We start from the raw sequence: 25,194 nt of genomic DNA, 5'->3' as shown, positions 1-25,194 counted from the left end.
CTTTGTGACCCCATGAGTCGCAGCACGCCAGGCCTCCCTGTCCATCACCAACTCCCGGAGTTCACCCAGACTCACGTCCATCACTTCTCCTCCTGCCCCCAATCCCTCCCAGCATCAGGGTCTTTGCCAATGAATCAACTCTTCTCATGAGGTGGCCAAAGTACTGGACTTTCAGCTTCAGCATCATTCCTTCCAAAGAAATCCCAGGGCTGATCTCCTTCAGAATGGACTGGTTGGATCTCCTTGCAGTCCAAGGGACTCTCCAGAGTCTTCTCCAACACCACAGTTCAAAAGCATCAATTCTTCGGTGCTCAGCCTTCTTCACAGTCCAACTCTCACATCCATACATGACCACTGGAAAAACCATAGCCTTGACTAGATGGACCTTTGTTGGCAAAGTAATATCTCTGCTTTTGAATATGCTGTCTAGGTTGGTCATAACTTTCCTTCCAAGGAGTAAGCGTCTTTTAATTTCATGGCTGCAGTCACCACCTGCAGTGATTTTGGAGCCCAGAAAAATAAAGTCTGACACTGTTTCCACTGTTTCCCCATCTATTTCCCATGAAGTGGTGGGACCGGATGCCATGATCTTCTTTTTCTGAATGTTGAGCTTTAAGCCAACTTTTTCACTCTCCACTTTCACTTTCATCAAGAGGCTTTTGAGTTCCTCTTCACTTTCTGCCCTAAGGGTGGTATCATCTGCATATCTGAGGTTATTGAGATTTCTCCCAGCAATCTTGATTTCAGCTTGTGCTTCTTCCAGCCCAGTGTTTCTCATGATGTACTCTGCATATAAGTTAAATAAGCAGGGTGACAATATACAGCCTTGACGAACTCCTTTTCCTATTTGGAACCAGTCTGTTGTTCCATGTCCAGTTCTAACTGTTGCTTCCTGACCTGCATACAAATTTCTCAAGAGGCAGATCAGGTGGTCTGGTATTCATTCCCATCTCGAAGAATTTTCCGCAGTTGATTGTGATCCACACAGTCAAAGGCTTTGGCATAGTCAATAAAGCAGAAATAGATGTTTTTCTGGAACTCTCTTGCTTTTTCCATGATCCAGCAGATGTTGGCAATTTGATCTCTGGTTCCTCTGCCTTTTCTAAAACCAGCTTGAACATCAGGAAGTTCACGGTTCACATATTGCTGAAGCCTGGCTTGGAGAATTTTGAGCATTACTTTACTAGCATGTGAGATGAGTGCAATGGTGCAGTAGTTTGAGCATTCTTTGGCATTGCCTTTCTTTGGGATTAGAATTAAAACTGACCTTTTCCAGTCCTGTGGCCACTGCAGAGTTTTCCAAATTTGCTGGCATATTGAGTTGCACATTTTCACAGCATCATCTTTCAGGATTTGGAATAGCTCAATTGGAATTCCATCACCTCCACTAGCTTTGTTCGTAGTGATACTTTCTAAGGCCCACTTGACTTCATATTCCAAGATGTCTGGCTCTAGGTGAGTGATCACACCATCGTGATTATCTGGGTAGTGAAGATCTTTTTTGTACCGTTCTTCTGTGTATTCTTGCCACCTCTTCTTAATATCTTCTGCTTCTGTTAGGTCCATACCATTTCTGTCCTTTATCGAGCCCATCTTTGCATGAAATGTTCCTTTGGTAACTCTGATTTTCTTGAAGAGATCCCTAGTCTTTCCCATTCTGTTTTTTTTCTCTATTTCTTTGCATTGATCGCTGAAGAAGGCTTTCTTATCTCTTCTTGCTATTCTTTGGAACTCTGCATTCAGATATTTATATCTTTCCTTTTTTCCTTTGCTTTTCACTTCTCTTCTTTTCACAGCTATTTGTAAGGCCTCCCCAGACAGCCATTTTGCTTTTTTGCATTTCTTTTCTATGGGAATGGTCTTGATCCCTGTCTCCTCTACAGTGTCACAAACCTCATTCCATAGTTCATCAGGCACTCTATCTATCAGATCTAGGCCCTTAAATCTATTTCTCATTTCCACTGTATAATCATAAGGGATTTGATTTAGGTCATACCTGAATGGTCTAGTGGTTTTCCCTACTTTCTTCAATTTAAGTCTGAATTTGGCAATAAGGAGTTCATGGTCTGAGCCACAGTCAGCTCCTGGTCTTGTTTTTGCTGACTGTATAGAGCTTCTCCATCTTTGGCTGCAAAGAATATAATCAGTCTGATTTCGGTGTTGACCATCTGGTGATGTCCATGTATAGAGTCTTCTCTTGTGTTGTTGGAAGAGGGTGTTTGTTATGACCAGTGCATTGTCTTGGAAAACTCTATCAGTCTTTGCCCTGCTTCATTCCGTATTCCAAGGCCAAATTTGCCTGTTACTTCAGGTGTTTCTTGACTTTCTACTTTTGCATTCCAGTCCCCTATAATGAAAAGGACATCTTTTTTGGGTGTTCTGAAAGGTCTGTAGGTCTTCATAGAATTGTTCAACTTCAGCTTCTTCAGCGTTACTGGTTGGGGCATAGACTTGGATTACTGTGATATTGAATGGTTTGCCTTGGAAACGAACAGAGATCATTCTGTCGTTTTTGAGATTGCATCCAAGTACTGCATTTTGGACTCTTTCGTTGACCATGAGGGCCACTCCATTTCTTCTGATGGATTCCTGCCTGCAATAGTAGATATAATGGTCATCTGAGTTAAACTCACCCATTCCAGTCCATTTCAGTTCTCTGATTCCTAGAATGTCGACATTCACTCTTGCCATCTCTTGTTTGACCACTTCCAATTTGCCTTGATTCATGGACCTGACATTCCAGGTTCCTATGCAATATTGCTCTTTACAGCATCGGACCTTGCTTTTAACACCAGTCACATCCACAGCTGGGTATTGTTTTTGCTTTGGCTCCATCCCTTCATTCTTTCTGGAGTTATTTCTCCACTGATCTCCAGTAGCATGTTGGGCACCTACTGACCTGGGGAGTTTCTCTTTCAGTATCCTATCATTTTGCCTTTTCGTACTGTTCATGTTATTTTAAGGAGAAGGATGTAATTTTTTTTTCTTGTGATGGGAACTTTCAAGATTTACTCTTTTAGCAACAAAAAACTCGCCACATTCATGTATGACCTAAATCAAATCCCTTACGATTATATAGTGGAAGTGACAAATAGATTCAAGGGATTAGATCTGATAGAGTGCCTGAAGAACTATGGATGGAGGTTCATGACATTGTACAGGAGGTAGTGATCAAGACCATCCCCAAGAAAAAGAAATACAAAAAGGCAAAGCGATCATCTGAGGAGGCCTTACAAATAGCTGAGAAAAGAAGACAAGCTAAAGGCAAAGGAGAAAAGGAAAGATATACCCATTTGAATGCAGAGTTCCAAGAACAGCAAGGACAGATAAGAAAGCCTTCCTCAGGGATCAGTGCAAAGAAATAGAGGAAAACAACAGAATGGGAAAGACTAGAGATCTCTTCAAGAAAGTTAGAGATACCAAGGGATCATTTCATGCAAAGATGGTCACAGTAAAGGACAGAAATGGTATGGACCTAACAGAAGCAGAAGATATTCAGAAAAGGTGGCAAGAATACACAGAAGAACTATACAAAAAAGATTTTCATGAATCAGATAACCATGATGGTGTGATCACTCACCTAGAGCCAGACATCCTGGAATGCAAAGTCAAGTGGGCCTTAGAAAGCATCACTACGAACAAAGCTAGTGGGGGTGATGGAATTCCAGTTGAGCTATTTCAAATCCTGAAAGATGATGCTGTGAAAGTGCTGCACCCAGTATGCCAGCAAATCTCAAAAACTCAGCAGTGGCCACAGGACCAGAAAAGGTCAGTTTTCATTCCAATTCCAAAGAAAGGTAATGCCAAAGAATGCTCAAACTACTGCACAATTGTACTCATCTCACACGGTAGCAAAGTAATGCTCAAAATTCTCCAAGCCAGGCTTCAATAGTACGTGAGCTGTGAACTTCCTGATGTTCAAGCTGGATTTAGAAGAGCCAGAGGAATCAGAGATCAAATTGACAACATCCATTGGATCATTGAAAAGCAGTAGTTCCAGAAAACATCTACTTCTGTTTTATTGATATGCCAAAGCCTTTGACTGTGTGGATCACAACAAACTGTGGAAAATTCTTCAAGAGATGGGAATACCAGACCACCTGATCTGCCTCCTGAGAAATCCATTTGCAGGTCAAGAAGCAACAGTTAGAACTGGAGATGGAGAAAAGACTGTTTCCAAATTGGGGGAGTACGTCAAAGCTATTTATTGTCACCCTGCTTGTTTAACTTTTATGCAGAGTACATCATGTGAAATGCTGGACTGGATGAAGCAGAAGCTGGAAATAAGACTGCTGGGAGAAATATCAGTAACCTCAGATATGCATATGACACCACCCTTAGGGCAGAGAGCAAAGAACTAAAGAGCCTCTTGATGAAAGTGAAAGGGGAGAGTGAAAGACTTGGCTTAAAACTCAACATTCAGAAAACTAAGATCATGGCATCTGGTCCCATCACTTCATGGGAAATAGATGGGGAAACAGTGGAAACAGTGAGAGACTTTATTTTTTGGGGCTCCAAAATCACTGCAGATGGTGAGTGCAGCCATGAAGTTAAAAGACACTTGCTCCTTGGAAGAAAAGCTATGACCAACCTAGACAGCATATTAAAAAGCAGAGACATTACTTTGCCGACCAAGGTCCATCTAGTGAAAGCTGTAGTTTTTCCAGTAGTCATGTATGGATGTGAGAGTTGGACTATAAAGAAAGCTGAGCGCCAAAGAATTGATGCTTTTGAACTATGGTGTTGGAAAAGACTCTGGAGAGTCCCTTGGACTGCAAGGAGATCCAATCAGTTCATCCTAAAGGAAACCAGTCCTGAATATTCATTGGAAGGACTGATGCTGAAGCTAAAACTCCAATAATGTGGTCACTTGGTGCTAAGAACTGACTCATTTGCAAAGACCCTGATGCTGGGAAAGACTGAAGGTGGGAGGAGAAGGGGACGACAGAGGATGAGATGGTTGGATGGCATCACCGACTCAATGGACTTGAGTCTGAGTAAACTCTGGGAGTTGGTGATGGACAGGGAAGGCTGGTGTGCTCCAGTCCATGGGGTTGCAAAGAGTCGGACAGGACTGAGCGACTAAACTGAACTAATACAATCCAGTTTTGTTAGCTGTGGTCTCCTTCGTGTACATTAGATCCCTAGACTTACTTATTTTATAACTGGAAGTTTTTACATTTACCACATCCCTTACACCTCATCTCTAGCAACCACCAATCTGTTCTTTCTATCTGTGAATTTGTTTTGTTTTGTTTTTTGATTCTGCATATAAGTGAAATCATGCAATATTTGTTTTTCTCTATCTGACTTATTTTACTTAGCATAATGCCCTCAAAGTCCATCCATGTAGTCATACATGTTAGGATTTCCTCCTTTTTTTGTGGTTGAATAATATTCCATTATATGTACGCACCACATTTCCTTTATCCATTCATTTGTCCATGGACCCTTACGTGGTTTCCATGTCTTGGCTAGTGTAAATAATGCTGTAATGAACACTGTGGTGCATATGTCTTTTCCAGATAGTGATTGCATTTTCTTCAGATTGCTGAATCATACAGTAGTTCTGTTGTTTATTGTTTTCCCTCTGAGTGAGAGGGAAGCCCTGTAATGGTTGAACACTGAAGGAGGAAATCTAACTCTAAAGGAAGGTTTTTAATGCAAGAAGGAATAGTAAGCACACTTGGAAAATATATAGGTAAATTTAAGCCTTAGTTGCATAAAATGAGAAAGAATAGTGACTAGTTCAGGACATGGAAACAAAACCCCTAAAATACAAATTCACTTTAAAGTTTATACTGATGAAAAGATAATGAGTTTGAAAGCATTCTAAAATGCTTGTGTTATTCAGGAGGACTATAAAGGTATAGATACTTTGACCTAAGTTGAGCATGAATTTTAACAGTTTAATTATGGCCACTGGAAAAATAGAAATAGAATGTGTATCTTCAGAGATAATTGATGAAAAAATTGATATAAAGACAAGTACCAGTTCAGTAAAATGCTGAAAAGTAAACAGAATAAAAAGCAAAAAGTCATATGAAAGTTCATAGTAAGATGAATTCTAACTGTATCATTGATCACAGTAAATGTAATTACCTCAGTCAGGTAATTAATCTTTTTTTTTCTGGTTTGACATTAAAAACACTGCTATTAAGATTAATATTCAGGGGGGGAAGAAAAAAAAAAGATTAATGTTCAGAGAGAGCCTCATTAGCTTGGAGCTCAGTAATACAATTTTTTACTATTAAGACTTCGGTTAAATTGAAAGTTATCTGTAGACCATATAAAGAATTTCTTGCTATGAAAATTAATAATGCATAAATGATTATAGGTTTAATTACATTAGACTTTATATCTCTCAAAAACTGTGAAAGTATTAGTCTATAATATACAAATAAATAAACAACTAATTATTTTTAAAAATCATATTGACTGGCTTAGGTCTTAATAGTTGGATGCTGAAATTTTAGTTTTTTGTATCTCTGAAGGTAATACATTTTATTAGAAAGTCTATGGTTTGAATTTCAGTCTGTACTAAACCTGAACCATGTAAATCAAAGAGATCTTATTCTCTATATATTCAAAGAGGTTTTCTGTCAATTAATAAATTAGTCTTAGTATTTATTATTGGAAAATGGAAAAAGCTCAGTATAACTGACAGTAAACCATTTTCTCTTCAAAGAATTAAAAATATAAAGACTTATAACTATAAATTTAATTAACAAAGCCAGTGCTTTAGGAGCCAGTGATTGGGCATGGGTAGGTGGAAACTCCATCTGTTGTTCAAAAGCATAACGTTCTTTGAAGAAAAATAAAGTAAAAGTTTCAAGTGATCCATTCCTAGCAAATTGTGTTTGTCTTCCCTACCCGCTGTAGTTACCAAATCCCATGTGCTGGGTGGAGGTTTTGACTTAAAGGACAGGAGCATGGGAGCAGATCTAGAGGAGGTTGATGAGAAAGGTAGATTGGTAAAAGGGTCTTAAAGTAATCCAGGGTGTCTGAGCAATGCAGCTATGAATTACAAAGCTATGGTTGATTCCTGTATGCTGGTTTTACTCATATATAAATAAGATTTGACTTCCAGCTTTTTAGTTTTATGTTAACTGCCCAAAAGGGAACCCATCTCAAGTTGTCATTTCTTTACTATCAGATCTGTGTGACTTCTAGTCTGATGTCTCGATGTAACATTACCATTGAATCTATTCTGTAGTTGAACGGACTTGTCCTTATTTTTAGCTAAACAGATGTATAGTAACAATTGTTTGTTTTTTTTTTTAATCAAGTAGTCAAATATTTGAGAAATTCAGTAGTCTGAAATATAAGAACTAGGAAAGAACTAAAACCATCCTCTGAACTTCTAGAATTGATGTCACAGTGTTCATGCACTAAAGTATAAACTTACTTCATGGAGAAGTCTCCCAGTTTGCATGTAGTCTGTCCTCTTGCTTCCCAATTTAAAGCAAGTTAGACCAAGAGGAGGGGAAAGAGGATCAAAAAGAGGCAACTTACATCTTAAGAGTAAGAGAAGGATTTGTTAAATCATTAAATTAAAAGGAAAAAGAAACACAAAATCTCAGAAGATGTAATAGCCTAAAGCTGTTAATGAGTGAAGAGGCAAGCAGCCATATAGACACTATGAAGATCTGATAGAATCACTTTTAAAACAAAGATGTGTAATAGCACAGAAATACCAGTCACTAGTGAACATACAGAAAGGGGAAGTAGAATTTGCCTTCTTAAGGTATATGCTCCCATCTTATTTATGAAACCAGAAAGTGTTGATGGACAGTGTAGCAAGATTTTCATGAAAATATTTTCTGATAGTTTCAACACCTAAGAAAATTAATTTTATTCATCAAACAAGTTCAGTTAGGTTGACATGCCAGGAAAATGAAGAATTGCTGTGTAAACCTGTGGGTTTGTCCTTTGCTGTAAACATTGCAGAAACATGTCCTATCTCTGAATTTCAAATGCAATACAATTTCTAATATATTAAAAACTATGTAGTATTAGGGATATTAGATAATTTAATTGTGAATGTGCATCTGTGTATAGATTTTTAATAAGATAATTGGCATGTTATAATAAGTTTAGTGATATTTAATTATGATTCTTTTTTGCTGTAAACCAGGTAATTATAATGAAAGCATTTGATAAGTATAAATAAAAATTAGTTATTTTAATCTGCGTCACAGATAAGTAGATCAAATGAGATTATCTTCCCAAAAACCTTCTGGGGAAGTAAACAGTAACCAAAGCAGTTTATTTTCTCATATTATATTAAATCTTTCAGGAATGGAATTGTACATCTTTCATTTTTACAATGAAGGAAATTGTGTGACAATTTTGAAGTGTGTTCTGTAAATTAAGCTTTAGATACTCTATGAAATTCCATAGTGCCTTTTACTAGTATATGGTAACCTTACACATTATATAATCCCTCATACTACTGTTTAACATTTTTGCTTTATTTCTTTCCAGTTTTTTTTTTGTGTGTGTGTGTGTTTGTGAGAGCAAACTGCTACACAGACAAATCTTTGTTTTTGTTTGTTTTATACAGTTAACACTATAATGTAAGCATCTTCCATTGTTATTTTTTCCAGCTTGTGAACTGCCTGATATACCCAACTATTCTCTTGTTCTTAGACATGTAGGGCTTTCTAGTTTCTCTATTTTATAAATAACATCATCTTTTGCATACAGCTTTATTATTTTCTTAGGATGCATTTCTAATAGTGGGCTATGAAGGGGCACAGCAGTTTTGAGACTCTTAGAATATATTGCTCATCAGCATCTCTTGACCTCAAAAGTATTTAGATGAACCATAGGATACACTTACACTCACATTTCCATATGTCCAGAAAAACTGATATGATGTCACTCTGGGATTACAGATAGATTTCATCTACTGTGTCTAAGAGATCTGTAGTGACTGGCTGGAACATTGTGTTACAAGGCTGTAACAGGACCACAGTTAATTGCTGACGTCTTCTCTGTGTGGGATTGGGGAGTGGCAGTCTGAGAGCTAGATATTTGCCCTTTATACACTCCATTTTTTTTGTTGTTAAAAATAACAGTAGTAATAATACTTTGCCTTTTGTGAGTTTTTTTTTTCCTTTTTAAAAAAAAAAAATTATTGGGATAAGGCCTGGCGTGCTGTGATTCATGGGGTCGCAGAGTTGGACACGACTGAGCGACTGATCTGATCTGATCTGATAGTTTTTGTGTTTGTTTCAGGTGTACAGCAAAGTAAATCAGTTTTGCTTATATACCAGTATTCACTCTTTTAAGATTCTTTTCCTTACAATTCATTACAGAACATCAAGTAGAGCTCCTTTTGCTATACAGTAGCTGTTTATTAGTTGTCTAATTTATATGGAGTAGTGTTTCTATGTCAATCCCAGTTTCCCACTTTATCCCTCCTGTGTTTTCTTCTTGGTAACTATAAGTTTGTTTTCTACCTCTGTTTTGTAGTTTTATACCCTTTTTATGGATTCCACATAAGCAATAGCATATGATATTTGTCTTTTTGTGTGTAATTAAAAAATTTTTTTTGTGCTGTGAACTACAAAATTGGATAAAAAGCAAATTTGAGAGAATTTGAGAGTTTGTTTTAATATAAATTTCACATTAAATTTTAAATTCGGCAATTGTAATCCAAGTATATTCACCACTTTCAGAAAAACTAATGTAGATGTAACTATAACTGAAGGTTCATCAGAACTTGTTTCAAGTTTTTGTTAAGAATATCTGATTTAATATAAAAATGTTTTGACTTTTTTTCACTCAGGAACCATTGTAGATTAGTATACATTTTGCATTGTTCTAAGTCTGTGAAATTCTAATACATATTTTCCTCATTTGTTTTACATGTGATTGCAAAGAAATATTTAAAATTATTATGACCAAATCCACATTAAAAAAAAAAGTTATCCTGAACCTTTGACATATCCTTAGCAGTAATAGAAATTACAGATGAAAAGAACACTAGAACAATAGAATATCTGGAAAGTAACTTAACTGTATGAAATTCATAACTAATCTATAATATATTTTCTTGTTCTTTTTAGACATTCTTCTAAGTCACCAACGTTATAATTCCCCCAAAGAGTACATTATCTGAAAGAAATTTAAAGCTCTCATCCAACTCATCTCTTGAATTGTCAGTTTTCTTTCTTTTACTTGTAGCCCTCAACTGTCATTGATCATAGGGCGGTCTTAGGATCATTTCACCTATAAGTTAAACAGGCTACCTACCAGGCTCCTCCGTCCCTGGGATTCTCCAGGCAAGAATACTGGAGTGGGTTGCCATTTCCTTCTCCAACGCATGAAAGTGAAAGTGAAGTCGCTCAGTCGTGTCCAACTCCTAGGGACCCCATGGACTACAGCCCACCAGGCTCCTCCGTCCATGGGATTTTCCAGGCAAGAGTACTGGAGTGGGTTGCCATTGCCTTCTCCAAAGTCTAGTATTCATTTTATTGCAAACATTTTAGAAACAGTAAGAGAATGGGTAAAATAAAATTAGGTAAATTCATATAGTGGAATAGGACATAGCAATAGATAGGGACAAAAATGGATGAAAACCAGTAATACTATGCTGAAAGAAGCTTTATACTTATATGCACAAAAACTTTATATAAAGATATAGAATAGACAAAACTGATCAATGAGATGAAGTCATTGGTAACAAATATAATGATGCCTATAAGTTGTTTTGAGATGCATCAAATATATAAAATGCATAGAGACATGAATAAGATAAGCAAGTTTATAAAATGCTGTTATAGAATCTAATTAGTATATTGGTGTTCATTGTACAAGTCTTAAGTGTTCATAATAAAATGTTAGAAAAAAGTTGTTCATTACTTTTGGTGGTTTTCAAAATAATATGTGTTAGTAAAAATAAAATTTTTCACCAAGAAGAATACACAGGAGGTAGCAGGAACTGGTAAAAGACTGGCTGATATGTGAAATATATTCACATATATTGGAACTTATTAAAGGTATCCTTCCATATTATCTGTGAATGTAGCCCCACTTAAAAGTTAAGACTTACCAAACCAGAAGAGTGGTGTTGAGTGGAAATTGGGATGAAAGACCCTCCTGGAATGATGTGGTTAGTGTTACACAAATAAAATAATTTATTAAAACTAATGACACTCTGTCTACATTACATTATATAAATTTACCTTAAAAGTAAAAAGAAACCTGAAAGTAAATATTGAATGCCAATTAATTATATGCATGCATAAAGTGTTTAGGGGTGAAGTATACTGATGTCTAAAAAAATGAGTTGAGGATAGATGATAGGCATGTGATATAAAGGACTTCCCAGGTGGCACTAGTGGTAAAGAAAAGTGAAAGTGAAGTCACTCAGTCGTGTCCAGCTCCTTGTGACCCCAGGGACTTGTAGCCTACCAGGCTCCTCCGTCCATGGGATTTTCAAGGCAAGAGTACTGAAGTGGGTTGCCATTTCCTTCTCCAGGGGATCTTCCCAACCCAGGGATCAAACCCAGGTCTCCTGAGTTGTAGGCAGACACTTTTACCATCTGAGCCACCAGGGAAGTGGTAAAGAACCTGCCTTCCAGTGCCTGAGACATGGATTCAGTTCCTGGGTTTGGAAGATCCCCTGAAGGAGGGCACAGCAATCCACTCTAGTATTCTTGCCTGGAGAATCCCACGGACAGAGGAGCTTGGCGGGCTACTGTCCATAGGGTTGCCAAAAATCAGACACAACTGAAATGATTTAGCATGCACACATGTGATATAAAACAAATTATAGAATGTTAATTGTGAAGTCTAGTTTATCAGTATATGGGAATTTACTATATAGCTCTTATAACCTGATGGAGAAGAAGACAAGGACCTAAGTAAGAGTCCAGGGTATTCAAATAATCATTTTTTAAAAAATATTGAATTAATTAAGAGTTATTGTAGCAGTAAGTAGCAACAAACACACCCAGGGCCCAGGTCTTGGTCTCTAATACCACTTCTCACTAAAAGAAACCAGAATTTCTTGAAAACATGGCAGATTACAGATAGAAGAATTGTATCATTGTGAGCTTAAGAAATTGATGACTGAACTGAGCTTTTATAATAGAATACTACTATGCTTAGGAAATAAAAATTCTTAGGGACAAAGGGCCATAATGTATGTATGATTCAGAAAAAAATTATACTCACACGTGTGTATATGTGTATGAAAGGGGGAAAGAGACTACGGATAATAAAGCAAATGAGATAAAGTGTTAGCAACAGGTAAATCTGAGTAAAGCATAAATGTGTGTTCCTTACACTGTTTTTATTTTTATAACATTTTGTAAGTTTGAAATTACTTTCCCCCAAAAGATTAGACAGGAGTGGTGCTGGAGGGAAACCCAGGTGATCTTCTTAGCTAGGGACTAATTTTTAGTTGGACTAATTTTTTTTTTTTCTTTTGCTGAGGGATGTTCCATTGTATGGATATTCTACATCTTATTTATCCATCTAGAGTTGACATTTGGGTTGTTTCCATTTTGAGACTGTTATGCTATGGAATAATGATTCTGTGAAGAGTTGTGTACGCATTTTTGTGTGAATGTACTTTTTATTTCTTTGTGTATATATATCTAAGAGTTGAATTGCTGGATATGTTTTCACTTCTGTTTACTTTTGAGGAATGGCCAGGCTGTTTTCCAGAGCCTCTGCTCCATTTTAAATTCCTACTATCAATGCATATGAGTTTCCTATTTCATGGCCAACATTTGTTATTATCTTTTTTTGTTAAAGCATCCTAATAGGTGTAAAGTGGGCCTCTGTCTGTTTTTAAACCCTGTAAGTATGATTAGTTCTTAGTAGTAATAAAATGGTCTCCACCCATTACTAGCAGTGAGCCTCTTTATTAAATATGGAATACATATAATAAGTGGAAATAGGATAACATCAGAGAAATTCTTTTCCCATTTCTTTGTTAGTATTTCAAAATTATTTGGAGAAAATCTCAAGAGAGATTGGAGTTTTAAAAGTGTAGAGCTAGAACTCACAGATTTTAAATGCCTGTTATAATGAAATACATATTTAGCATCTAACCCCCTGAGTCTATTGTAACCATTAATACCACTGCCACTGAAGTCTCCACAGTGGTTTTGGGTGCCTTCCCTCACCCTCGCCATAGCGTGGAGCCCATCATCTGCCTTCTTCTGGGAGCTCAGGCTTCTGTTAGTCTTAGTTCACCACACTGTAGATTAAACTGGACTATGTGAGTTCATCTGAGGTCTAACCATTGATTTTTTAACATGGTTTCTATAGGGAAAATACTACATTTTTTTTTCTTTCAACCCACCAACTTACAAATGACTGTTTAGAAAACAACTTGATAATAATTTGGTAACTATTTGTCCATGAGGAAAGGCAAAATAAGTTGAAATTATTTAACCTAATGTCAGAAAGCTTTATGTTGACTTAAACCATCATCATGGATTAAAACTTTAATGAGGGATCATTCTCTTTATTCTAATTGGAGTTTTTATATTTTTGAAATTAAATATTATTGCCATAAGTAGGAATTGAAAAAGTGGGAATTGAATTTAATTTTGAAAATGTATGTGTGAGTATCAAAGAGAGTAGAACACCTAGTATTTCTTTCACTCATATTTTATTTGTCTCATTTTAACAAAGGGAAGATGCTCTTAGTTTTGTCTGTTTCCTAAATGGTCAGTTTTTCGTATTTGATATGTGCATCCGCCTATATACTTATTTCCTCATGTTTTATTTTCATAATCAAGTTTAATTGACCTTTAATAATTGTTAAAGAGGATTGGATTAAAATCTGATTAATATGAGAATGGTTATACGTGGGCTTTTTTCTTAAATGGGACTATAATAGTTTTAGATTTGATTCGATAAAAATTTCATGTCCTTTCCCCTAATATGCATGTATTAGTACCACTTCTACTGATCATCCATACACAGTATAATAGTACACAACTTTCTTTTTAATCTACAAAATAAAGAGTGTAGTGCTCTCTGTTTATCTCTCATTTCATTAGACTATTATGACTGTCAAATGTCAAATAGGATGTAGGTTTATTTTTATTACTCCCACCCTCTCTCCTTTCTTTTTTCTTTTTTTGGGGGGATGGGTTTTTTTCCCTGAGTTTTTGAATAGAAAAAAAGATGGCTGGCAGAAGGTGTTCCTCAGAAACACTATGCTGATGTATCAGAATAACAGCACATCCTGGACTTTTTGGTCACACTTGCCTGAGGAGTCCACCAGCTATGAAGGACTGATGAAGGGTGTTCCTGTGTGAGACTAATTAGGCTTCTAGGCTCATCATGTTATCTCTACAGAGATTCCTGGCTATGCCTGAGGTCCAGAGCTTGACTTGAATATTTTCAGTTAACATTCGCTTTGTCAGAGGACCATAAACTTCCCCCCAGTTAAATATGAGCTGTCATTTTGGTAATATCTTTTTGTGTTGAATTCTTACAGCTCTCCACACAAGGGGATGCAAGTCAGGTGATTGGACCTCTTACTGAAGGACAGAGAAGAAATGTGGCAGTAGTAAATTCACTATATAAGTTGCACCAATCAGTAACAAAGGTAACCTTTATTTTAATTAAGCTCTATTGACTTAATTTCAAGTTCTTTCTTCTTGCCTCGAATTTAGACAATCATGAATTATTATTTAGTTTTTTGCCAAGGAATACAGTGAAAATGTGATTGTAAACTAAGCTGAGGACTGAACTCTTTCTAAACAGTCTTTGTTCCTGGCCTTTATTATTTGCCTGTACAGTTAGTTTAAAACTTAAATAGATTTAATAGTACTAATAAAATCAACAACTGCAACAACATAGAGGGAAAAGGGGGAGGAGGGAAAGAAAAAGAAAAAAATCCAGAGGCAACTATAGAACATGTCAAAATATAAGAATAATAAACGTATTTCTTGAAAAAAAATAAAAAATAAAATGCATGAGGTACTCAAGGTTGCTCAAGTATGAGCTTTTATATGCTAGATGGTATTTTAGAATACTTGTAATGACTTGCTTGTAAGTGTATTTTCCATTTACTTAAATTTTTGAGCAAGTCATTTTGATCAATTAGGGGTTTCCAAACTGTGTATTTGGTGCACTAAACAAAATATATTTTTAAAGAGTTATTAACAGGTAAATGTCAGAAAAGTAAATAACAAAAGTAAATAAAAAGAATACATATTTTCCATTTCCTTTCATTATTACTCTGCAGACTCACAAGCAATGAAAAGTTGTATTAGCCTGATTTAAATGTCTTCGTTGATACTTTCAGAATTTTCATAGTGTTGGTATTGATTTGTAGAAAGGGAAATATTTGACATTATAGTCAACTTAGAAAAAGTGATTTTTTTAAAATAAATAAATATGGCTTTAAACTGATCTTTTCAAGTTAAAACTATATCATTAAGGAAAGCTAGCTTTTAAAATTCTTAATGTTTTAATTATTTCAAGTAGATAATTGCTTTATACAGGAAAACATTTAAAAACCTATCCTACCTACTGCATACTAATGGACTTTTGAAACACGTATGAGATGCTACTCTAAAGTAATGATAATGTGAAAACAGCTTTATCATGTTATGATCAAAATTAGTATTTATAAAAATAGATAACTTTCTCAAAATATAACTGGATTTGTTCTAGGTGGTTTCCAGTCAGAGCTCATTCCCACCAGCAGCTGAGCAAACTATAATTTCAGCCCTAAAGGTAAAAGAATTTAATTTAATCTTTGACTCTGTAGATCAGAGTCAGTTTTAGAATTGTTTGGATGAGTGGGAGATGTCACATTTAAAAATAATTCAGAATCTTCTCCATATGCCAAAAGTAGCATGTTGATGATTATCCTAAAGAGAGAGGCTACTTGTGTGTTTATATTTTCTAGAATTTAAAAATAGACCCTGTTGGTGTCTACAGATTGTGTTCCAGTTATGATAATTGTATCATAAGCAAGAGAAGCAAGAGTCTTATAAATATTCACTGTGTCTTAGGGCAGTGCTGCCCGGTATTATCCCAGCAAAGCAGTGGTTCTCCATCAAGGCAATTTTGTCCCCTCGGGGCATTGAGCAATATCTGGAAACATTTTTGATCATCATGACCGGGAGCAGGGTGCTACTGGCCTCTCGTGCCAGGGATTCTGTCACGCATTCTGCAGTGCACAGTCCCTCATAACACAGAATTACCAGGCCCCACATCTCAATAATGCCAAGGCTGGGAAACTCTTCTGTGTACCTGTAAGGTATGACGCCAGCGCACATTCCCACTTTTTAATGTACTAACGTAAGTTTTGCCTTGAGAAGAGTAAGAGAAGATGCAGTCAGTCCAAAGCCTTCCTGCAGTGACCCTGCCAAGTACGGACTGAATTGCTTATGTTAACAGACCTCAGTGAAACAGTTTTGACCTTGCTTTTTAATTAAATTTCATTAAAAATCTTTATGGCATAATAAGTGAAGAACAAACAGAATCATCTGACTCAAAGGGAAAAAGAGAATCTTAAATTTTCCTAAGACTGTAGGAAGCTTACTACGTCACTTTGATTTAGGATGTTATGATGCATAAATGCAACCCAAGAACCAAAAATCTCCATGCTTTTATTATTTGATGGAAAAGATATTAAACATACTTTTTTACTTATTACAGAACATAAAGACACATAGTAGTCTTCTCTACCTTGTTGAGATTTTATCCAAAATTAAATGTTATTTTAGGTTCAAAGTTCATCATCTCATATTATCAGCATTAACTCCTATGTCATCAATGACATAATTAATGATTATACATTTACAGTCATTTCATTATAACCACCTCAGCTATAAGTAGCTTTAAACACCTTAGGCCAGTAGTTCTGATCCATTTATTACTGAGATCATCTTGCACAGATAGTGAATATATTACTAAGTTTATATAAGTTTTTATTGTGTGGGTTTGATATTCTTTATATTGAGATATTTTGTATTGTCAGGACTTCAGTATTTTTGTAATCTTAGTTATTTTAGGTAAGTACTTCCCTTACCAAAAAAGCACTGTTTTGTAAAGAGCTTGTGAAATATAATCTAACATCCTTTCTCAGTTTCCTCTGGCAGTTATCAGTCCTGTGCCCATCCTTTCCATGAAGGCATTCTCCATAATGCTGTCTTCTCTGTTTTATGTTTTCCATGAGTTGGAAACCTCGCCTGACTGTAAAGTTCTCTGACTACACCATCATACTATAATACAGACAGAGGCAGTTTTATTTCTTCCGTTCTGATCTTGATGCCTGCTTTCCACGCTTTTTTCACCTGCTAGAACACCTAGCACCACGTTGCCTAGAACTGATGAGAGTGGACTTGTCTGCTTCTTTCTCACGTAGGGAAAAGCACTGAGTATTTATTTTACTATTTGAAGTAGGATATCTTCTCAGATGGCTTTTATCAGATTAAACAGTTTCTTTTTTATTCCTGATTTAATGAGATTTTTTAAAGTTATAAGTGGTGTTTCATCAAACAGCCTTTTCTGTTTAAAATGATCACATGGTTTTACCTCTTTATTCTATTAATAAAATACTGAATTTATTTTCAAATATCAAACCAACCTCGATCATGATGTATTACCCCCTTAATGTATTTCTTTCTGGATTTGATTTACTTATAAGTGTTGAAGATGTTTGTATCTGTATTCATAAGTGATATTGGTATATAGGTTTCTTTTTTGTAATTCTTTGTCTGGTTTTGAAACTGTTTCCTCCTTTTCTATTTTCTGAAAGAATTTGTGTAGAATTTGTATTGTTTTCTCCTTAAATGCTTAATACAGTTCTCCAGTGAAGCCATCTGGGCCTGTAGGTTTTTTTCATAGGAAGTTTATAACTACAAATTTAATTTGTTTAATAGAGGGCTATTCAGATAATCTTTTTTTTTTTTTTCTGGATTGAGCTTTGATTCTTTGATTCTTTCTTAGGTATTTGTCTGTTCATCTAAATTACCTAATTTGTCAGAATAAAGCTGTATATGATATTCTCTGTCTAGTTAAAGTCTATACGACCTATAAGTGATAACCTCTTTTTCTTACTGATGATTTGTGTTCTCTTATCTTTTTACAATCAGTTTAGTCATGGGTTTACCAATTTCATAATCTTTTTAAAGAAACATCTTTGGGCTTTATTAATTTTATCTACTGTTTGTCTTTCTATTTCCCTGATTTCTGATTTTAGATTTTTTAATTTCCTTCTTATTTTGAATTTTTTTGCCTTTTATTGTTTGTTTTTTGGAGACCATATACCATTGATTTTTAGACCCCTCCTATCCTCTAAATTTAAAGTTGTAAACTTCTCTTGAACTTTAATTTTCATATGGCATGCTTTTATCTTCATTCATTTTGAAATATTTTTTATTTCCTTTGTGATTTCTTCGATTCATTTAAAAAATTTTCTGATTATTTGCGGTATTTCTAGATATCTTACTGATTTCTTTTTTCTTGCTTATCACTTTTTTATTGAAATATAGTTGATTTGTGATATTGATTTCTGATTTAATTCTGTTATCATCAGGAAACATACTCTGTATGATTTCAGTCCTTTTGAATTTATTAAGTATTATGGTCTAGTATGTGGTCTGTCTTGGTGAATGAACCATGTATGCTTGATAAAAACTTGTAATCCTCAGTTGTTTAGTATCATGTTTGTAAATATCTGTTAAGTCAAAGTGTAGTGATGTGTTCAGATTTCATGTGCCTCTACTGATATTTTGATAGTGGTTCTATCACTTGCTGAAAGATAGGAGTTACAATTTTCCATGATTGTGGACTTGCTTTTATCTCCCTTCCATTCTGTTGATTCTTGACTCTTCAGTTTTGAAGCTATGTAACTAATTGTGCTGAGGCTCTTTTCTGTAAGTATTTATCATTTTTATGCCTTCTGATGAACTGACCCTTTTGTCATTATGAGATATCCTTCTTTGGCTTTGTTAATACTTATTATCATGCATTATTTTATCTGATAATAAATTACTCCAATCTTTTTATTCTTAATGTTTACAGAAGATGTATCTTCTTTTGTCCATTTACTTTCAGCTCCTCTGTGTCTTTAGTTTTTAAATGCATTTCTTGTAGAGAGTATAGAGTTGGGTTTTGCCTTTGTCTGTTCCCATAATGTCTGCCTTTGAATTGGAGTGTTTAGTCTGTTAACATAATACAGTTATCAATAAGGTTTTATTTAGGTGTATAGTTTTATTGTTTTTTGTTTGCTCCCTTTGTTTTCTTATTTCCTCTTTTCCTCCTTTTCTGCCACCTTTTGGATTGATTGTCATTTTTTTGAATTTCACTTAAATTTATTTCTTAAATCTATGTCTATATCTCTTTGTGATTTTTTTTCCCATTGTTCTTCTGTGGATATGTGCATTCTTAACTTCCCACAGTCTTTTAGAGTTAATATTGTACCGTGTCATGTAAATATAGAAACTTTGCATTAATTGAAGTATATTTACATCTACTTGCATGGGGTATCCGTTTTTTATTTTAAAATTTCCATGTTGGTTCTTTTTTACATTTTGAATCATTCTGTTGAGATTTCCTGTTATTTATGATGGGCATTTTTTTCTTTATCTCATTGAGGTTCTTGCCTGATAACTGTAGAGTGGATCATTTCAGAATTGGCAACTATTGATTGTCTTTTCCCTTTAGAATTGATAACATCTCCTCAGTTCAGTTCAGTCACTCAGTCGTGTCTGAACCCCATGGACTGCAGCCCACCAGGCTTCCCTGTCCTTCACCAGCTCCCAGAGCTTGCTCAAACTCAAGTCCATCGAGTTGGTGATGCCATCCAACCGTCTCCTAGCTTTTTGTTATTTAGTCATTTTAATATATCCTAGACAATGTAAACATTATGTTTTGTAGACTCAGTATTTTTATATATTGCTCCTATAAACATGTTGACCATTTCTTTAGCAGATAAGTAGCTTGTTGAGACTCAGATTGTACACTTTCAGATCTGCAGTTGGCCATGTTGAAGATCTCAGTTCTTTAAGCCTTAGTTGCAAGCCACTTGTTTGCTTTGCACACACATGGTTGAATCAGCTGAAGACTAGTGCTGAGTTCACACGTGGAAAAATAGGCTTGTTTCTTCTGTGGCTGTCTCCTCTCTGAAGTTCCCCCCTTACTCTCAGCAACCCTGGTTGAACCACGGCCCCTTCCCATGTTCCTTTGACCTGAAAGACCTGAAAGGTTTGGTTTGATTTTCTCTCAGCATTTTAGCCACCTAGGCTTGCCACTACCATGACTAGTCACTGTCATTGCAGAGGCACAAAAAAAGGAAAACTCACTCCCTTCTGATTGTTATATATTTCCACACTCCTCTAAAACTACTTGCTTTTTTTTTTCCATCTCCAGAAGCCTCCAGTAGGTTTTTTGTTTTGTTTTTGGTATCTTTCCACAATTATATATAGGAGGATCTGTAGTTAGGCACTCACTCCTTCATACTGTGTAGAAAACTTGCCCTTCCTTCTTGAAATCTCCTGTCTATTTATTTTCACTATATTCCAGGATCTCTTCTTACTTCTCTGCCCAGTGGCAAAGAATAACCAAAAGCTCACTGGAGTCAAATGCACCTAGAAAATCCCAGCTTTTCCACTTGATGGCTTTGGATAACCTTAACTTGACTTTAGTTTCCCTGTCTATAAATTACTTTAAATTCCACATCAGTAAGTTAGAGATTCTCTTAATTCTTAGAGGAAGGAACAATTGAGTTTTCAGTGGCATGGTTACCTGTGAAACCCAAAGCACAGTATCCAGCACGTGACATCTACTAAATTAGTACTGAAGTGAAAGTGAAAGTGAAGTCGCTCAGTCGTGTCCGACTCTTTGCGACCCCATGGACTGTAGCCTACTAGGCTTCTCTGTCCATGGGATTTTCCAGGCAAGAATACTGGAGTGGGTTACCATTTCCTTCTCCAGGGGATCTTCCTGACCCAAGGATCAAACCCGGGTCTCTGGCATTGGAGGCAGACGCTTTAACCTCTGAGCCACCAGGGAAGCCTACTCCTCTTAATCCGCCAAGGGCTCCTCTTCTGTATGACATGAAAATGGTATTCCTTACTCTATGAACTGTCCTCTGGGATCTCAGTGACTCATTTGGCTTCATCTTCTCTCTTAAAAGCCAAAGACAATCATATTTAGTTAAAATGTGTTAGAAACTACAACTGTGAGGCCCTTAGTCCCTGCTAGAGAGCCCATGTGGGTTTCCCCATAAGTCCTTCCAACTTGTGTCCAAAACTGAGCTCAGTATTTCCTCCCTCCATCCCTAAATCAGCCAATTGCTTATGCATTTACACATTCAGTTGATAATGCCACCAAGTCATTAAAGGAGGAAAAAAATCTGAGTGTACCCTTCCGTCTTTCCATTCCGTATTTCTCCCATCTGATTCCCAAGTCCTCTGTTCTTTCCCAGCGTCTCTACCTCTTCTCCTCATCTCTGTTCCTGCTGCCTCTGATTGGTTCAGGCACTCACCACTTTGCATCCTACTATGTCCTCTTGCCTTTAGTCTAATATATCCAGTCTGCTGTCCCAGCATGATTTTTCCCAAATTCAAATCTTTAACCACGTTTTGTTTTGTTTTTTCCCATTGCTTAAAACCCATCGTTGGTTTCCCAGTCCCTTCAGGATATATTCCTGTCTCCTTAGCAGCCTGCACAAAGTATATCTGCTTTGTCTCTCTTCCACATCGGCAGCCACCACATACTCTGTTAAACTCCTTACAGTTCCCCAAATGTGTAACCTTCCCCAGGCTCCTGTGCTTTTGACATACGCTCCCCCCAGTCTCACACCCTCCCTCCCAGCACATACACTTAGCTTTTAACCTATTTTAACCTTTGAAAATTCAGTTCGCGCAATACCTTTTGTTTTTTAATCCTGTAAGTATAATTTGGATGTCTCTCCCATGTTCCCTATCAACTTCCCTGGTGGCTCAGACGGTAAAGCGTCTGTGTACAATGTGGGAGACCCAGGTTTGAGCCCTGGGTTGGAAAGATCCCCTGGAGAAGGAAATGGCAATCCACTCCAGTACTATTGCCTGGAGAATCCTGTGGACAGAGGAGCCTGGTAGGCTACAGTCTATGGGGTCACAAAGAGTCAGACATGACTGAGCGGCCCGTGTTCCCTGGCTCTCAGAGCTCTGATACCACCACAGCTTATCTGTTGTCACTAGATTGTGAGCTCCCTGAGGGCACACTGTATGTGTGCATACACACAAACACTGTCTCTTCTATCTTGTTTCATTTTCATCCTTTATTTCCGAAAGGAGAGCCAAGGGATTGTGGGGCAGAAGGCTTAGAGAGAAAACACAGAGCCCATGTCTCTGTCAATCCTGTATACATATCTTTATTTTTATCAGCAAATTAAGGCTTGAGATGACATTTAGGAATCTTATGAATAAGGATCCTGTTTAACCTTTTTTCATTGATTTCAATTACTTGTATGAGTCAAAGTCATCCATCTTCCTTGTATGTAATCATGATTGAAGCATATATATATAATATACTTAAAATATAGATTTTGAAAGTTTACTGAGGCCCAGTCATATTTTCACATAAAAACCGTAACTGTGGCCTAGGATCATAACATAACTGATGAGTATACTTCGCTGCTAACTGCTGCTAAGTCGCTTCAGTCGTGTCCGACTCTGTGGGACTCCATAGACGGCAGCCCACCAGGCTCCGCCATCCCTGGAATTCTCCAGTCAAGAACACTGGAGTGGGTTTCCATTTCCTTCTCCAATGCATGAAAGTGAAAAGTGAAAGTGAAGTTGCTCAGTTGTGTCTCTTAGCGACCCCATGGACTGCAGCCTACCAGGCTCCTCCGTCCATGGGATTTTCCAGGCAAGAGTACTGGAGTGGGGTGCCATTGCCTTCTCCGGTATACTTTGCAGTAGAACAGTTTCTCAACCTTAGCACTATTGATGTTTTTGGCTGGATGGTTCTTTGTCATGGGGGACTGTCTGTTGCATTGTGGAGTGTTCAGCAGTGTCTCTGTCCTCTTATTTACTGGATGCTGGAAGCATACCCCTCCCCCACCCCAGCCATGACAATCAGAAGTGTCTCTAAACATTGCCAGGTGTTCTCTGCAGAGCAAAATTGCCCCGGTTGACACTCACTGCCGTCAAACTCTAAATAGAAATCTGATTCACGAAATGCCTAACTGTTCTGCCCTTTGAGAGTCATTAATGTATTTATTATATCCAGTTTGGTCTAAAGCATATGATGTTGGTCCAGTTTTGAAGAATTACTTTTGGTCTTGCCTCATTCTTTCCAGAAACTTTAAAAAATGTGTTCATATTATCTTTGCTTCATAAGTGACATTACCCTTCTCTTCTCCTTTCTCCAGAGGCTCATTTGAGTGTTAAACTTTTTGAAAATATGAGAAAAGTGGGGGAGTTGAAATTTTTCAGTGCTGTGTTCCACATATTTTAAACTTTAAAAATCATTACTGACAGCAGTTATGAGAAGAGCAGACTTCTGTTGGGTTATTATAGTTAAACTGTGTATAGTCTGAATTTGATATAATGTGAAAACTTTTAGTCAAAATGCTTCTCACACCTCAGATTTTTTTGTGTTTGATCTATTTAAATTTTGCCTCTTCTTAATCTTCTTTTCAGGCGATCTATGTTCTTATGGGAAATGCTGTGCAACCCTTGCTGACTTCTGTGGGTGACGCCATTGAGGCTATCATCATCACTATGCATCAAGAAGATTTTTCTGGGTAATGACTTCCAGCCAAAGGTTTTGCTAACCTTCATAGCATTTGTTTTTCATTCCCACCTCTACCTCTACTCTCTACTCTCTAAGTCTCTACCATCTAGACCATCTTGAACCTTGTTCCTCTCGTGATGGAGTTGGCCTCCACCCTTATCCTACTTTATTCGTTGTGCACCATTAACTGATTTTTTTCAGTCTTTATTGTCATCATTTGTCTCCTGTTATTCAGACATGGAACCATTAACATCTGTGGGACTCAGCTTGTTATTAATACTTCAGGACGCTTGGTACCATCTTGTTTTTGCAATTACGTTTTTTTCCTTCCTTCTCACAAATAGCCTGTGCTTGAGCCTGTGGTGTTGGTATGGTATTCCTTGTATAAAATGTCCTGTCGCTATTGCTCTGCTAGTCTGATTCCTACTCTGGCTTTGAGGGGAAGATCCTGCCCAGCCCTCTGCAAAAAAATGATTTTCCTTCTTCAGAGTCTTAGTGCAGTCTAATGTGGTCATATCACTCCTAAACACTCCATAAACACTGGTATTATTCCATAGCTATTTCATATATGAACTGCTTATCCATATCTATGTTTTTGAAAATAAAAATCATAGTTCCTAGCTTAGTGTTTACTGAAATCTTTTTAAGTAAAATGGTTTTGATTTAGTGTATTAAAAAACTGGAGAATTTGAAACAGTTTGCACATGTTCAAAGTGATTTTAAAAAACATACTTTAGAACTAAACATTCATATATTTTGTATGTAGATATATATTCTTCAGTTTATAGTTAATTTTTATTTTTAATTGCCTTGTTTCTTTATATTCATGTTGTTTAATAGAGTACCTACTTTACTGAATTTCTAGCCATTGGTCTATCTGTTTATGGAAAAATTATGTGACTATTGCACTTCTTTTAGTTTTTCAGATCACTTATTTCATTATGAAAGTATCTTTTGAAAGGTGAAAAGGTCAGTCTATTTTTAATAATAATGTGAAGCACAGAATGGTAAAGTGGGTTCTACACAAAAATGCTGTACTATTTGGATATAGGAATATGAGACTACTGATTACCAGCATTTGGAAATACATGAATTTTGTTCAAAAGTGATCTGAAATGTTCCAGTTAGACCAGTCATCATTGCCTCTGCAAAGGAAGCAAAACTGAAGTAATTTTTAAAGGCTTGTTCTAAGAGTCGTTAGATACTTCCTTCAGTAATTGTGTTAATGAGCCACGGCTGGTGCCTGCAGATAACCGATTAGCTATTAAAAGTTGGTTTCCCAAAGAGATATGTTTTTGTTAGTTTGCTTAAATACCAGTGAACCAGATTGGTCCTTTGTCTGATAGGTTGCCCCTAGGAGGACCCTAGGTCCCTTGACGTGGTGGACAAGTGCCTCAGAGGAGGGCAGAGCACACACAGACCCCAGAATGACTGGCGCTGCTTCTCAGGCGTGCATTTGTTTACAGGCCT

The 25,194-nt window shown here is 36.6% G+C and overlaps 1 protein-coding gene across 4 annotated transcripts in view; it reads left to right on the top strand.

Annotated features, from left to right (window-relative positions):
* Nucleotides 1-25,194, top strand: part of COG5 (component of oligomeric golgi complex 5) — a 281,625-nt gene that overhangs the window by 221,689 nt on the left and 34,742 nt on the right. For all 4 annotated transcript variants that reach the window (XM_070787248.1, XM_070787249.1, XM_070787250.1 and 1 more), the window contains 3 exons: nt 14,477-14,587; nt 15,661-15,723; nt 23,631-23,734. In XM_070787248.1, the coding sequence (XP_070643349.1) occupies nt 14,477-14,587; nt 15,661-15,723; nt 23,631-23,734 (278 nt within the window). The remainder of the gene's footprint in view (nt 1-14,476; nt 14,588-15,660; nt 15,724-23,630; nt 23,735-25,194) is intronic.

This window comes from Bos indicus, chromosome 4 (genome assembly GCF_029378745.1).
Source record: "Bos indicus isolate NIAB-ARS_2022 breed Sahiwal x Tharparkar chromosome 4, NIAB-ARS_B.indTharparkar_mat_pri_1.0, whole genome shotgun sequence".
In the NCBI taxonomy this organism is placed as follows: domain Eukaryota; kingdom Metazoa; phylum Chordata; class Mammalia; order Artiodactyla; family Bovidae; genus Bos; species Bos indicus.
The sequence above is the reverse complement of the archived record's forward strand: the minus strand, read 5'-3'. Positions and strand labels throughout refer to the sequence as shown.